At 40.4% G+C, this 15,636-nt stretch overlaps 1 protein-coding gene across 11 annotated transcripts in view; it reads left to right on the top strand.

Moving 5' to 3' along the window:
• Ranbp17 (RAN binding protein 17) overlaps positions 1-15,636 on the top strand; it is a 302,529-nt gene that overhangs the window by 67,534 nt on the left and 219,359 nt on the right. For all 11 annotated transcript variants that reach the window (XR_010055172.1, XR_010055171.1, XR_010055174.1 and 8 more), the window contains one exon: positions 4,050-4,155. Coding sequence is in view for 7 of the 11 variants with exons in the window: in XM_063268960.1 (XP_063125030.1) it covers positions 4,050-4,155 (106 nt within the window). In the remaining 4 variants the exon portion in view is untranslated. The remainder of the gene's footprint in view (positions 1-4,049; positions 4,156-15,636) is intronic.

Here is a 15,636-nt window from a genome sequence, read left to right as displayed (position 1 = left end):
CAACTTAAAGAATAGAAATAGAATTACAGTTTATATTTATTCTTACTGAATATTTCAGAGATCAATACATTGGTACTGTTAAACCAGTAAAACATGGCCAGGCTGTGATTTAGACCCTGGAATTGAGAACCTAACAGACAAAGGGTCCTGTTGCCATGCAGTAGACAGCCTCCTGGAGTTAGCAAGCAGTAAGAGCAGCTGTATAAAATGTGTTGCATGTTAGCAATAATTCTGTGCTAAAATAAAGAGCAGAGGGGCCTGTGTCACTAGAACTTAGTCATTTATTAATTAATAGTTGCTTTTTAAATTTCAGTTTTCTGGGTTATTTGAGGTGTTGTCCCAGCTGATAGCTGGGGCTAGAGTTGCCTCTGTTCATCTTTCTCATCAGGCTGGTCTCCATGTTAGGATGCTTGGACCTACACATAGGAGGTCAAGTAGCTCTCACAAGGATACATAGGTAGAAATGTTTATTTTGGGTTAGGCATTTCTTTCTTATCAAGTATCATCAAACTGACAATAACAAGAATAATTAGGTAGTTGGAGTATATTAGAAGGAAGAATTTGGTTCATTGAAGAACACCATCAAGAAGGGAAAATAAAACCTACAGAAAGGCAGCAACATATAACAGTTATCTGACAAGGAACTCACACCTAAAATATATGAGCAGCTTTTACAGCTCAGTAATAGCGACAGCTCTTGAAAATAGCCCAAGGGCTTAAGTAGACTTTTCTTCATAGAAGGCATACAAGTAGCTGGTGAGCACATGAAACTGTGCTAAACATCATGAGGCCCGAGGGAAGGCATCTTAAGATAACAGTAACACACCTGCCAGGGTAGTAAAGAGAGAAAACCGGCAGATAATTACAAGTGTTAATGAGAACATGTGTAGAACATAGGACTCTACACTTGATTGGTAGGATTGCCAAATGGTGCATTTGATGAAAGCAATGTGAGTTTCTCACATGGCGCAGCAGTCCGCTCCAGGTATGTGGAGATGTGAAGACACGCGGCTACAGTGGGCACCGTATCCATCACAGCCTTTGGTAGTAGCCGGGAGGTGAAGATGCCTCCCACAGCAGCAGCTGAAGCAGTAACCTCTCCAAACAAAGGTACCTGCTGTTCCTTCACAGTCACCCGAAGTGCGGGCACAGCATAACTCAACTTTGACATCGTGTGACATGCAAACTGCAGTCACAAAATACCCTGGTAAGATTCTGTGCCTACAGAGTGACCAGAGCAGAGCAAAGGATGGCTGCTGCGGTTGGATGGGTAGGAAAAGATTGATACCACCAGACATAACTGTCAGACTTAACTTTAGCACACTTCAGCTTAGTTAGACTGCCGATTTATGCAGAAGACTGGCTTTGTGGTTTCAGTGAGTTCTGTGGTGTATAAGTTTTTACTTCAATAGATCCATGTTTGGAAGTCCCCTCAAACACAGAATTGTCAGGGTTGTAAGGTTTGTGTTTATACATACTGAAGTTGGCAACTGCTGTGATAAAATGTTACTGGAGAACTGACAGTGAGCCAGGGATTGACAGGCAAGTAGCTAACTGTATCAGCAGAGAGTGCTCACAATTCGATGTTGTAAGAGGTAAAGATGACTGAGAGAATATTCTAGAAGTAGAAATGAGGATTTGGAGTACTTACTCCATTCCATGTTCAAGTTGCAAGACTCAAAGGTTTGTTAGAAGAAGCCACACTAGCCGCTAGCATGCTTACTAAGGGAAACTACATTGTCTAGACTTTTCTATTGTGCTGGCAACATGTTTGAGGCACAAACGTTAACTCACTTCTTCATGAGTTTTGTGCTGGTATTTTATTAATACGTGCTGCGGAACTTGTGTTGGGATGTGTTTCTGGATCACAGTAGTTCTTCACCATTAGCTGTTTCATGTTGCTAATGGATACACTGCAAAAAATTGACAGTTTCTGAGTTGTTCAGGGTTCTGTGATAGACAAAAGAGGGTGTGGATTTGCCAGAATACATTTCTTATTTATGGGATTTTTGTCACTGAAGCAGGTTGAGATCCTCTGCTGTTAGCAGGGAGTGGTTTGTTGATTACACGGTATAATCGTGAATGCTGACATCTGTAGGAAAAGCACAGGCTTTTTCTGAACCATTCAGTGTATTTAAACAATTACAAAGGTCACATGGAGAGTCTTTTCCCTTTTTTTTAAGATTTGCTTTTATGTATGAGTATTTTGCCTGCACATATGAATTTGCATCATGTGCATGCCTGGTGCCTGTGGAGACAGAAGTGGGCATCGCATGCCCTAGAAGTGGAGTACTAGGGAGTTGTGAGCCACTGTGTGGATGCACAGCCACTGAGCCATGACTCTATCCACCAAGACTTCTTAATAAAAAAACATCATGTTGAAATTGTGAAATAGTTTGCTCATCTTTGAAAATTCAGTTTTCAATAATGACACAAAATTTCTCTGTGAAATGACATGTTTATGTTAAGTATTCATGCAGGTCTCAAAATTTTTAGAGAATCTTATACTTCTATTGATAAATCTAGAGATCTAACATAATACTCTTAAAAATTCACATAGCTAAGAACCCCATCCCTAGAGTTATTCTGGCTTCTCTAAAGTAAAATTTGGGAAAACTATAGTTATTTCCATTTGGGTGGGATCTGTGTCTCTGTCTTTCTGTGTTCCTTTGTATACATATATACATGTGTACACACTTATGTGGAAACCATAGACCAACCTCAGATGTTCCTTCCGTGTTGTTTGCTATGTTTTGAATCAGTGTCTCTCAGTAGCCAGGCGGCAACTTACCAAGTAGGCTTACGTGGGAGCCCATCAGTCTGCCTGGCTCTGCTTTCTGATACAGGGATTATAAGCACGTGTAACCACATCCACCTTCTTTATGTGAGTCCTGAAGACCACTCAGGTTTCCCTGCTTAGGAAGGAAGCACTTTACTAAGTTAACTGTCTAGCTTTGTTTCATTATTTAAATCTGTGTAATCCTCTGATATTTTTATCCATGAAGGTAATTCAATAATCAGTGAATTGCATAACAAAACTTGTGGATTTTATAATATGAAAAAGTGTAAAGAGTAAATTAGTTATTGTCTATAATGTTATAAGCAGAAGGAGTTCCAAAATGAAAATGGTTAGACAGACACCATCAGGAAATTGACCATTCGGAATAGATGGTCGTTGTTTTTAAAAGTCTTGATACACACTCAATCCTGGCCTAGAATTCTCTGTGGAGTGCAGTCTGACCTCAAACTTGGCCATCCTTCTGCCTCAGGCTTCCAAGTCCTGTCGTTACAGGTGTATACTATCACATCGAGCCCACAATAATACATTTTTGTGATTTTGTGTATGTGTGTGTGGGGGGTGATGGGCAAATCTCATTGTTCAGTCCAGGCTAGCCTGGAGTTCATGGAGATCGGTCTGTCGTCCTGCTTACCCCCCCCCCCCCCCCCCCGCTGAGTGCTGGATTATCTTTCTTTACCACTGTGACCACAATTGCAGTGCATTTGCTGAATACCAGAATAATTATGCATTTTCATAATAATAAAAATGTGTTTCGGGTCTTATAATCAAGTTTAAATTTTTGTTTGTTAGTTTGCTGTTTGAGATTGGTCTGTATTAGGGAGCTCTGCTGGAACTCACTAAGTAGACTAGGCTGTCCTCAACTCAAAGATCCACCTGTCTTTGCCTCCTTCTTGCTGGGATTAAAGGTGTATATCACCACGCCCAAATCTATTAAGTTTAATTTTAATCATGTCTTATTTTTCCCCATTTGCAAATGAAAACCTTAAGGCTTAAAGAGGTAAGTAAGGAACTCATTTAAAATTGAAACAGATTGGTGGGACTGGGATTTTTATAAACACCTTTTTTCCTTGTTGGAATACCTGTTAGTGTCACTGCCCTGATAAATGTGAAACCCAGTGCTCTATTGTCTGTTGAAAACTGACTTTTATAGTGGTCGATCATTTGTTTAAAAAGTAGATGATTTTTCTGATTTAGGTATTTAGCTTGTGTCTATCAATCCTTCTCACTGTCTTTGTTTGTTTGTTGTAAGGTCGTCTTGCATGGCTGATATACTTAGTTGGCACAGTTGTAGGAGGGAGATTGACGTACACCAGCACCGATGAGCATGACGCTATGGACGGAGAATTATCATGCCGGTGAGTAACAGTTACTCACTACACAGCTGAAAGAACTTTAGCCTTGTTTGAACTTTATATGGCCAAGTGTAAAACAATACACTTGGCCTTTGGGTCTCAGTTCTCTTTTTAGTCATAAGAAAATTCGTACACAGAGATTAAGTGATTAGAATTTGATTCTTCAACCAGTAGGTTCAGATTTACTTGGTTATAACCCCCTAGTACTAGTGATCACAACCTTAATAATATTGAGTAACTCTCCACACATTCCTAAACCGAGGGAAATTCTTGTCTGTGAATACCGTGAATAATAGCTTGCTTTTCCACAGATCTTGATTAATAGTGTATTTCCTGCACACTCGTGCATGGTCTTTATTTGATTTTGTTGTAGTGAAGATATAAACTTAATGAATATAAATTTAAATAATTTCCAGAGTACTGCCGTTAATTTTAAAGACCCTTTCAGTATTGAATGTGTAGAGGTGTGTGTACACAAAGGAGACATTGTTACAAAATTGTTTGGTAACTAGAAAAATAGAAATAGTACCTATTTGGGGGCTGATAAAAGATTCAAATGAATTATTTTTTTTATACTTTTTAAAAACGGTGTCTGGTAAACCGTGATGTATTACCTACATATACTCATTTAAATTAAGTACAATTTTGTGAGCATTTAATTTAAAAGTTAAATTTTTCTAGATATACCATAGTTTAAGTTTGATTTTCAAATTGTAGGTTGCTTTTCAGTGTTTATTATAAATTACCTCCAAGTAAACATTGTATTTTATAGATTGAAAGAATTTCATTAGAGTTATGTTTTATAAATATGAGTACACTGTTGCTGTCTTCAGACACACCAAAAGTGAGCATCAGATCCCATTACAGATGGTTGTGAACCACCATCGGAGTTCATTGAACTCAGGCCCTCTGGAAGAGCAGTCAGTGCTCTTAACCAACAATCCATCTTTCCAGCCCTAGAGTTATTTTTTATACCCTTTCCAGGTTTCCCCTCTGGTAACACCTATCCCATCCTCCCACCCACCCCCTCCCCCCTCCCTACCCTGGCATTGCCCTACACTGGGGCATTGAGCCTTCACAGGACCAAGGGACTCTCCTCCCATTGATGCCAACAAGGACATCCTCTGCTACATATGTAGCTAGAGCCAGGGGTAATCTTTGGTTGGTGGTTCAGTCCCTGGGAGCTGTGGAGGGTCTGGTTGATTGATATTGTTATTCTTCCTGTGGGGTTGCAAACCCCTTCAGCTACTAAAGTCCTTTCTTTAACTTGCTCATTGTGGACCCCATTCTCAGTCCAATGGTTGACCGTGAGCATCCTCCTCTATTTGTCATGCTCTGGCAGATCCTCTCAGGAGACAGCTAAATCAGGCTCCTGTCAGCATGCACTTCTTGGCATCTTCAATAGTATCTGGGTTTGGTGACTGTATATGTGCTGGATCCTTAAGTGTGGCAGTAACTGGATGGCCTTTCCTTCAGTCTCTGCTCCACACTTCATCTCCATATTTCCTCCTGTATTTTGTTCCCCCTTCTAAGAAGGACTGAAGCATCCACACTTTGGTCTTTCTTCTTCTTGAGCTTCATGTGGTCTGTTACTTATATCTTAGGTATTCCGGAGCTTTGGGGCTAATAGCCACTTTATCTGTGAGTGCATACCATGTGTGTTCTTTTGTGATTGGGTTACCTCACTCAGGACTATATTTTCAAGTTCCATCCATTTTTCTAAGAATTTCATGAAGTCATTGTTTTTGATAGCTGAGTAGTACTCCATTGTGTAGATGTACCACATTTTCTGTATCCATTCCTCTGTTGAAGGAAATCTGGCTTCTTTCCAGCTTCTGGCTATTATAAATAAGGCTGCTATGAACATAGTGGACACCCTTCACAATAGTCACAAATAATATAAAATACCTTGGTGTGACTCTAACCAAGCAGTGAAAGATCTGTATGACAAGAACTTCAAGGCTCTGAAGAAAGAAAAATCTCAGAGGATGGAAAGATCTCCCATGCTCATGGATTGACAGGATTAATATAGTAAAAATGGCCATTTTGCCAAAAGCAATCTACAGATTCAGTGTAGTGTCCATCAAAATTCCACCTCAATTCTTCATAGAGTTAGAAAGAGCAATTCTTACTCATTTGGAATAGCAAAAACCCCAGGATAGTGAAAACTGTTCTCAACAATAAGAACTTCCGGGAGACTCACTATCCCTAACCTCAAGCTGTATTACAGAGCAATAGTGAAAAAAAAATGTATGGTATTGGTACAGAGACAGGTAGGTAGATCAATGGAATAGAATTGAAGACTCTGAAACGAACCCACACACCTATGGTCACTTGATCTTTGAGAAAGGAGCTGAAGCCATCCAGTGGAAAGAAAGATAGCATTTTCAACAAATGATGCTGGTTCAACTGGAGGTCAGCATGTAGATGAGTACAGATTGATCCATTCTTATCGCCCTGTACAAAGCTCAAGATAAAACAAGATACACTGAAACTAATAGAAGAGAAAGTGGGGAAGAGCCTCAAACACATGGGCACGGGAATATTTCCTGAACAGAGCACCAATGACTTATGCTTTAAGATCAACAATAGACAAATGGTGCCTCATAAAATTACAATATTTCTGTAAGGAAAAGGACACTGTCTATAGGACAAAACAGCAACCAACAAATTGGGAAAAGATCTTTACCAATCCTATTTCTGATAGCAGGCTAATATCCAATATATATAGGAACTCAAGAAGTTAGACTCCAGAAAATCATCTAACCCTATTTAAAAATGGGGTACAGAGCTAAACAAAGAATTCTCAGCTGAGGAATACCAAATGGCCAAGAAGCACCTAAAGAAATATTCAACATCCTTAGTCATCAGGGAAATGCAAATCAAAACAACCCTGAGATTCTACCTAACACCAGTCAGAATGGCTAAGATAAACTCAGGTGATAGCAGATGCTGGCGAGAATGTGGAGAAAGAGGAACACTCCTCCATTGTTGGTGGGATTACAGGCTGATACCACTCTGGAAATCAGTCTGGAGGCTCCTCCTAAAATTGGAAATAGATCTTACTGAAGATCAACCTATACCACTCTTGGGCATATATCCAAAAGATGCCCCACCATGCCACAGTCACATGTTCCAGTATGTTCATAGTGACCTTACTTGTGGTGGCCAGAAGCTGGAAACAACCCAGATGTTCCACAGTGGAAGAATGAATATAGAAAATGTGATTCATTTACACAATGGAATACTACTCAGCTAATAAGAACGAGGACATCATGCAGGCAAGTCTATAGTTCTTTAAAATCTGAAATTAAATTCCAACATAAGTAGCAAATATTCCAAAATCTAAAAAGCTTGGGTGTCTCCAATACTTGATATATGATATTCAGATGTACCAATTTATCTTCTAACTGAAAGCCTATGGCTTTCACCATTTCTCTTCTGTTGAGCACTATGTAATAGGATTATCATTGTTGATAAGGGAATGTAACAAATGGCTTGTGTTAATTTATATTTCTTTGGTTCTATATACTATTCAGAATTTTTGTTGCCAATTTCTATGTTTTTATTTTTTATTACTGGCATTTATATGTATCAACTACTTGTTAATACATTTGTAGTAAACGTATTGTGTGTATGCTTATTCCTCTGGGTGGATGCACATTGTGTGGGTATGTGTGCAACGTGTGCTTAAGGAGAGACCCAAAGTTGACATTAGGTACTTGATCACTCTCCAATATTTACTGCAGCAAAATCTGTCACCAATTTAACTGTCTAGCTAGCCAGTTGCCACAGGTATCTCCTGTTTCTGCATCCTAAGTGTGTAGATTACAACTGGTCTCTGTGCCTGCCCACCTTGTTTTGTGGGTTCTGGGGATTCCAAACCCAGTTTTGCTCTTTACACAACAAGTTCTTTGTCTAATAAGTCATCTCTTTGATCCCTGCCTCACTTTCTTTTGTGATTATCTTTTAAAACTTACTCCTAATAATTAAGTTTATATTAAAGTTTTCAGTATTCTACATTCAAATTGTTAACTAAGGCCAACTCCATCTTGTAATGGCTGATAATGCCGCATATCTCACACAGAATTTCTAATGTCTTTAATAGATTCTTCTTTGTTTCCATTGATCCAGAATCTGTTGATACAATACCATTACTCTCTCTCTCTCTGTGTGTGTGTGTGTGTGTGTGTGTGTGTGTGTGTGTGTGTGTGTGTGTGTGTGTTGGCTTAGGTGAGATGTATGTGCAAGTGTGCATACATGTCAGACCAGAGAAGGAGGTTGGGAGTGTTCTACTATATTCCACTTTGCGTTTGAGATGTTCTCTCCTTGAAGCTGAGACTCAATAATCTCTAGCTGATCCACAAGCCTCTAGGATCTGCCAGTCTTTGCCCTGCAGCACTGAGATTAACAGGCACATTGGCCATCCCTCGCTTTTATGTGTTTGCTGGGGATTTGCACTCTAGTCCTCTTTCTTCAACCACCCTTTGCCCACCAGCCATCTCACTCTCCTTAAATGTATTTCTAAAGTTTTGATAATATGTTGTAATTGTGAATAAAGTTTTTTCATTGCATGTCCTTTCATCCTTTTAATAAAATTTGAACCTGTAATTATATTTTAATTAAAAAATTTAAAAGATAAAACTTTTAACATGAATATATAAAAATATTCTTAGTTTACCAAGACTTATTATTTCTTATCCCAAATTAAGTTATTTGAAAATGTGAGTATTAACTGGTTAGGGCAATTATTAAATGCTTATGTAATTTTTTATTGGTTATTTTATTTATTTACATTTCAAATGTTATCTCTCTTCCCAGTTTCCTGCCTCCTATCCCATCCTCCCTTACTTCTGTCTCTATGAGAGTGCTTCCCTACCTGCCCACCCACTCCTGCCTTAGCGGCCTAGCATTCCCCTTCCCTGGGTCATTGAGCCTCCACAGGACCAAGGGGTTCCCCTCCCAGTGATGCCTAATAAGGTTGTCCTCTGCTACATATCCAGCTGGAGCCATGGGCACCCCTTATGTAGTCTTTGGTTGGTAGTTTAGTCCCTGGGATCTTTGGGTGTGGGGGTCTTGTTGGTTGATGTTGTTCTCCCTAAGGGATTGCAAACCCCTTAAGCTCCTACAGCCCTTGCTCTAACTTCCCTATTGGGGTCCTTGCGCTCAGTCCAATGTTTGACTGTGTACATCTGCATCTGTGTTGGTCTGGCTGTGGCAGAGCCTCTCAGGGACAGCTATACCAGACTCCTGTCAGTAAGCACTTCTTGGCATCAGCAATAGTGTCTGGGTTGGGTGTCAGCAGATGGGATGGATTCCGTGGTATGGCAATCTCTGGATGGCCTTTCCTTCAGTCTCTGTTCCACTCTATGTTCCTGCATTTCCTATAGACAGGAGCAATTCTGGGTTAATTTTTTGAGGTAGGTGGGTGGCCCCATCCCTCTACTGGGGGGCTGTGCCGTTCCAATGGATATGGTTCCTACAGGGTCTATCTCCCCTCTGTTGGGTATTTCAGCTAAGGTTCTCCCTGTCAGATCCGGGAACCTCTTGAGTCCCTGGCATCTGGGACTTTCTAGTGGATACCCGCAGTTCCCCCTCCCCAACTGCTACGCACTTACTTTCAAATTCCTGGCCTCTGCATTTCTCCCCATCTCCTCCCATACTTTTAAGCACATGAACAATGAGCCCAGTGTCATCTTTTAACCAATATTGTGGAGTAGAAAGTAGGCGTTTCTGGTTTTGTTAATTTGACAATTTAAAGTTTTCATGATTATGCCAACAGTATATACTGGCATTATCTCTAGGAAAAAAATGTGTAATATGATAGAAAACATATCTACCTGCATATTTGAAGAAAATTCATTTTTTTCTTTAAACAACAAAAATATTTGACTCAAAAGAAGACTTACCTTTTTACTGCCCTACATCTCCTACAGAGTAGGGTGGAGTGGAACTTATGAGCTGATATTGTATTAGGATATTTCAATAAGTTGCAGTTTTTCAGAGAATTAAGAATGATGGAAGATAGGTGAGAAAAGACAAGGCAATATTCATCAGCTCATACTGTTTGGATCTGTTTTTCTGACTCATCTCGATGAAAAACTTGTTCATTAACTTCAACTCAGTTCTCACATGCTTTGCTCTCATTTACAGACTGAACAAACAAACAAAACAAGAAAACAAAACAAAACAAGAAACCCTGAGTGCGGTGGCTCGGTTTCTCAGCTGAGTATAGTGACAGCCTCTGGTTTCTGGTCCAACTGCTCCCTGCATAAATCCGTGTGCCTTTGCAGCCACCTCGGTGCCACATTTGTCATGGTTTTTTTCTTTCATGGCTTAAAACAGCCCAGCTAGAGTGCTGAAGTTCTACACAAGAAGGCTGCCATGAGGGTCAGAGAAAACACATGGGACACTTAGTGCCCAGTGATCTTGGTTCCAGGAGTTCTGTGCTAACAAGTTGACGATGTATGTTGACTACTGTGTCATTGAGTGTAGTAGACATAACGGGAAACTAATGCATTGACAGTGACCAGAGGCTTCTAAGAGGTGATCATTATGAATTCAGTGACCGTAGAACAGCACACACAGTGGTGCATTCCTGAGAAAAACCTTACAGTAATGTCTACATGTATCCACTCCTCCTCCCAGCAGTTGCCTGTGAGAGGGTTTACCAAGGGCAAGCAGCTTGTCTGTTGTCATTCTTCCGTCTGTCCTTGTCCTTCTGAGTCCTGCTTCTTTTTGGTTGAAGTCTGTGTCTGGGGTCTTTAACTTCTGTCCCCTCCTTAGCGTGCTTGCGGGGGAGCTGGAGAAGTTAGAGCTTTGTTGCCCTGGCCTGGTTGAGTTGCCTGAAGATGCAGTGAGTTGTGACTTTTACTTCCCTGGTGAGTAGTTGTGACTATAGGAGTTCAATGGATTTCTTCTGGGGCTTCTGAATGCGCAGATGACATCAGAGGCCACATGAGCAAGTGTAGGGTGGATGGGGTGCAAGCAGAGCAGCGTGTTTTCAAATGAGGGGTACACCGAGATTTGCATTGTGTTTGCGAACAACGTTGTATTGTATGTGTTTTAGAAAATTGAGATTCTAAATTTATGTCATCTTATGTACAAGTGCAAAATTACACAAATACAGAAGTTCCTGAATTGGAAGCAGAAATGTTGTCTCCATACAGTGGGATTCAGATGTCAGTTCTTTAAAAAAAAAAAAAAAAAAAAAAAAAAAAAAAGCCCCTCTGACCTTTGGCTCCAAATAATCCTCACCCTGCTTTAGTGTCTGTAGCACTGACTACTCTCTGGTTTGTGCATTGTGCTATGCAGTGGGGGACGTAAGTGTTAACTCTTTTGTTCACTGAAGTATTTTCTCTTCTGCTTGGCAACCCAAAAAAGTTGAGCATTGTCTCTAACTTGCTGATAAAAACTACTGTATACGTTTGTGCCCGAGCCAATGCCAGCTGACATGCTTTCAGGTCCACTGAGCTCTCTCAGCAGTGTCAGTTAGGTGATTCTCGTCTTCTGACTTGCAAAGATCTCCTGAACTGTTTCACTCTGATGCTTTGCTCTACATGGACCTGCAATTCGATGACCAGAATTAAATTTCGGTCTTCTGACTTTGCAGCCTTAGTCTTCATATGTCTACTCTCTGCCTGCTCTGTTGCCCAGGCCTGTGTCTGAAGGTCAGTCTTGTCTTTCCCACCTCCATGGTCTCAGCATGCTCTCAGAGCCACCGTGGAGATATTCTAGCAAACCCACGATTTCATCTTTCCCTGACCTAGTGCTGTGACTTCAGAGTGGACTTGTTGCACCTCTCTACAGACGAGGAGTCACTGTAAAACACAGACCTGAGGATCTCAGCACGTTGTTTACATCCTGGAATAGTGATCCAGTGGTATTGTCTTAAGGCTTGAAGTGTGTTGTTATAAGCTGATGCTGTATAACCAATCAGGGACAAATACAACAGAGTACCCAGATTATGCACTGAGTAACTGTAAGATAGGCAAGGGTAGTATATAGCAGTCCTGTCCCTAAGATTGTAGATGACTGTCAAACCAAATTGTGAAAGGCAAGGCCATGGACATAAAAGGTCAGTCTGAGCTGTCCTTAACCTACAGAAAAAATGAAAGCACGTTAACATAAGGCACTTAAAAGATAAACTAAAATAGTCATCTGTGACAGAAAATGTTTTCCTTAGGACCTCATGGACAGTTCTTGAATTTGTACCTATAAGTAAATGGAAGAAGAGGTCTGGGTCATTGGGGAATGTTTAAGTTTCTGTGGTATGTGTGGTGGGATTGAGGAGTATAAGGATAAGAAAATAAAAAATAGGACAGACAAAAAAGATCAAGAGTAGTACAATGAACTGAACCTACTTTGCTATAGTTTCCCAGCTCCTTAATCCCACTTAAGACTATAGGGATGTACCCTCCCCCACGTTCTTCTAACTACATACCAGAGACCACACTGTGAAGCTTGACTCTTCCCTTTGCTTCCAGCATACTTCCTAGAGCAGTAGAATTCTGGTTAGCTCTAAAAAGTCTTTTTAAGGGTTTTGGGAAACTAGTCACTGCAGTTTTATTTTTAATGACGTTTGTAGCAAACTCCGCTGGCAGAGCTGTCATTCCAGTGCAGGAGTCCCACCTACTGTCCTCATTCCTTCCATTTCAGCAATATGGACATTTGTTGAGTTGCTGACACCAAATCCCAAGGTTCTTACCTGATGTTATAGTGGTGGATTCTAGAGTGACTAGGACTTGTGTTTATGCGTGTAGCACCTCCCATAGTTACATGTTCCAGCCATATGCCTTTATCTCAGGGATCAGAGGTTTCCTTATCCGTCCTGCTTTTCCTCCTTACAGATCTGCACTGTCCACTCGTCCTAAACTCCAGTTGTCTGTGCTTTGTACCTCTCGGTTGTGCATCTCTCCTGCGATCTTCTTGGAGCTACATTAGATCCCGTGTTACTGGCATTATCTGGTGCTCCTGTTGAGCTGTCATCCAGAACTACTTTATCTTTGCTTGAGCCTCTGACGCAGTGGTGAGCACACTCAAATTCACAAGAACCAGATGGTAGCCGTCAGAGTGGCTTCCCTGAGAGCTCACCACTGTTTTTCCTGAGGGTCTTCCTTAGTCCTTTACAGTGACCATCGTATGCTTGACCACACAGACAAGGCTTCCCCAGATTGAGGTAGTTTAGGGCATAAGGAATACACTGCTCTTCCCAGTGTGCTTATTGTCCAGCTCCTCTTAGGCAGTCTCCTACAGTTAGCCTCTAATAGTGGAAACACTCCTGCTTTCCTGTGTCTTTCTTAGTTTTGTTCTTTTCTCCTCAGTGATGTTAGGAGATTGTTTACAGAGTGATTATATAGTCTTTTCTCCTAGTTTTCTAAAAAGATTTATATTAGTTAACATGTGATGATTTATTATGGTTTTATACTGTCATTGGAGGCTGTCCCTTTCCCCATTTGAAATTATTGACAGGGTATTAATACTGGTAATGCTTTCTTGGAACGTACTTCTTTTCCAAGCTAAAGTCTTTATTGCTCTTCATTTTTAATTAATTAATTTTTTATTTACTTTACATACTGATTACAGCTTCCCCCTCCCTCCTCTCCCCCTGTTCCCCCTCTTACCTTCTCTCTTCTATCTCCTCTCCCTTTCTCCTCAGATAAGAGGAGGCCTCCCATAGATATCAACCCACCTTGGCATATCAAAGTTGCAGTAGGACTAGGTGCGTCTCCTATTGAACCTAGACAAGACAGTCCAATTAAGGCAAAGGGGTCCAAAGGCAGGCAGCAGAGTCAGAGACAGGCCCTGCTCCATTTGTTAGGGATCCCACATGATGACCAAGACCTCTCTGGCTCCTTCAATCCCTCCTTCCCCTCTTCCACAGGATTCTCTGAGTTCCACCTAATGTTTGGTTGTGGGTCTCTGCATCTCTTTCCATCAGTTGCTGAGTGAAGTTATTCTAGGCTCCCGTCTGCAAGTAAAGCAGGGTATCATTAATAGTGTCAGTGGGCTCTCTTATTGCTTGGGTCTTAAGTTGGGCCAGTCATTGGTTGTCCATTCCCCCAATTTCTGGCACATCTTGTAAGCAGGACAGATTTTTGGCTGAAGGCTTTGTGTGTGGGTTGGTGTACTAGTCCCTCCATTGGAAGTCTTGCCTAGTTACTGGATGGCAGCTTCAGACTTCATATCCCCCATTGCCAGGAGTCTTGGCCAGGGTCACCCTTATAGGTTCCTGGAAGTTTCTATTGTCTTAGGGATCTCGCTTGTTCCAGAGTTGCCCCCAGCTCCCCACTGATTCCAGTTTTCTCTCATAGTTCTCTCTCCCTCTGTGCTTCTCACACCGGATGCTTCCAACCCCTATGTCCTCTTTATCTTTCTTTTTTTTTTTCAATTTAATTTCTTTTACTTAGTAACTTTACATCCTGCTCACTGCCCCCATTCCAGTCACCCCTCCCAGTAATCCTTCCCTTCTTACCCTACCCTTCTCCTTTGAAGTTGTGGTGCTCCCCTGGGTATCCCCCAACCCTGGCACTTCAAGTCTCAGCAAGGCTAGGTGCTTCCTCTCCCACTGAGGCCAGACAAGGCAGCCCAGCTACTTATACAATGTATTATTGATTTTGTTAATGCAAAGTACTTAGCGATCACCTACTAGGAAAGTCTCATAAAAATGTTCAAGGATGTCTTCAATGAAAATGCAAGGCTGAGAATTATATAGAAATAAAAGTTAAGGAATTTGCCCTTAGCTTATAATTTGCTAGTAACAGTTTTAAATAATATTGAATTGAAAAATTTTCACTTGTGACAAATAATAATAGTTAATAATAGTTTGATATTGAATGTGGTTGAAGTAGCCTACTAATGCTTTTCTATAATCCCAGCTCCTCAGGAAGATCACAAGTTTGAGGCCTTCCTGGGCTACAGAATTAATTCAGACCAGCTTGGGCAACTTAGTGAGACCCTGTTTCAAAATAAAATGCAAAAAGAGGAATATAAATTGTAGAATACTTTAAGGACCTAGGTTCAGCCTCCAGCCAAATTTTCTGTCTACACACAGCTTGATTTTCTTAAAAAATAATTTTAATATTTTTGTATGTTTTAGGTAAAAAATTTAATGATTCATTAATAGATTACTGAATATACTCAACTTAATAGATATGGTTCTGAATTTCAAATAATTGAATCATGATTTTGAAATATTTATAAATACGAAGTAAAGAACACTTAATATCCATTTATCAAAAATAACAGGACGTTTAGTTTTATATCTGTATATTATAGATTTATATGTATGTGTCATACATTTATATATAACCTTTGGTAGAGTAATGTGTATATTCTTACCTATAGGAGGTTTATATTTATATGTAAAGACTAGGAGAAACTAGGCCAATTGAGGCTTACAAAGGTAGAATTTCAGCTGGTTTAAAATTTTCTGCACGAGTTTTTGTGTTTTCTTACTTTTAGAGTGATTATGTTGTAATAGAT

This window comes from Rattus norvegicus, chromosome 10 (genome assembly GCF_036323735.1).
Source record: "Rattus norvegicus strain BN/NHsdMcwi chromosome 10, GRCr8, whole genome shotgun sequence".
Taxonomy (NCBI): Eukaryota; Metazoa; Chordata; class Mammalia; order Rodentia; family Muridae; genus Rattus; species Rattus norvegicus.
The sequence above is the reverse complement of the archived record's forward strand: the minus strand, read 5'-3'. Positions and strand labels throughout refer to the sequence as shown.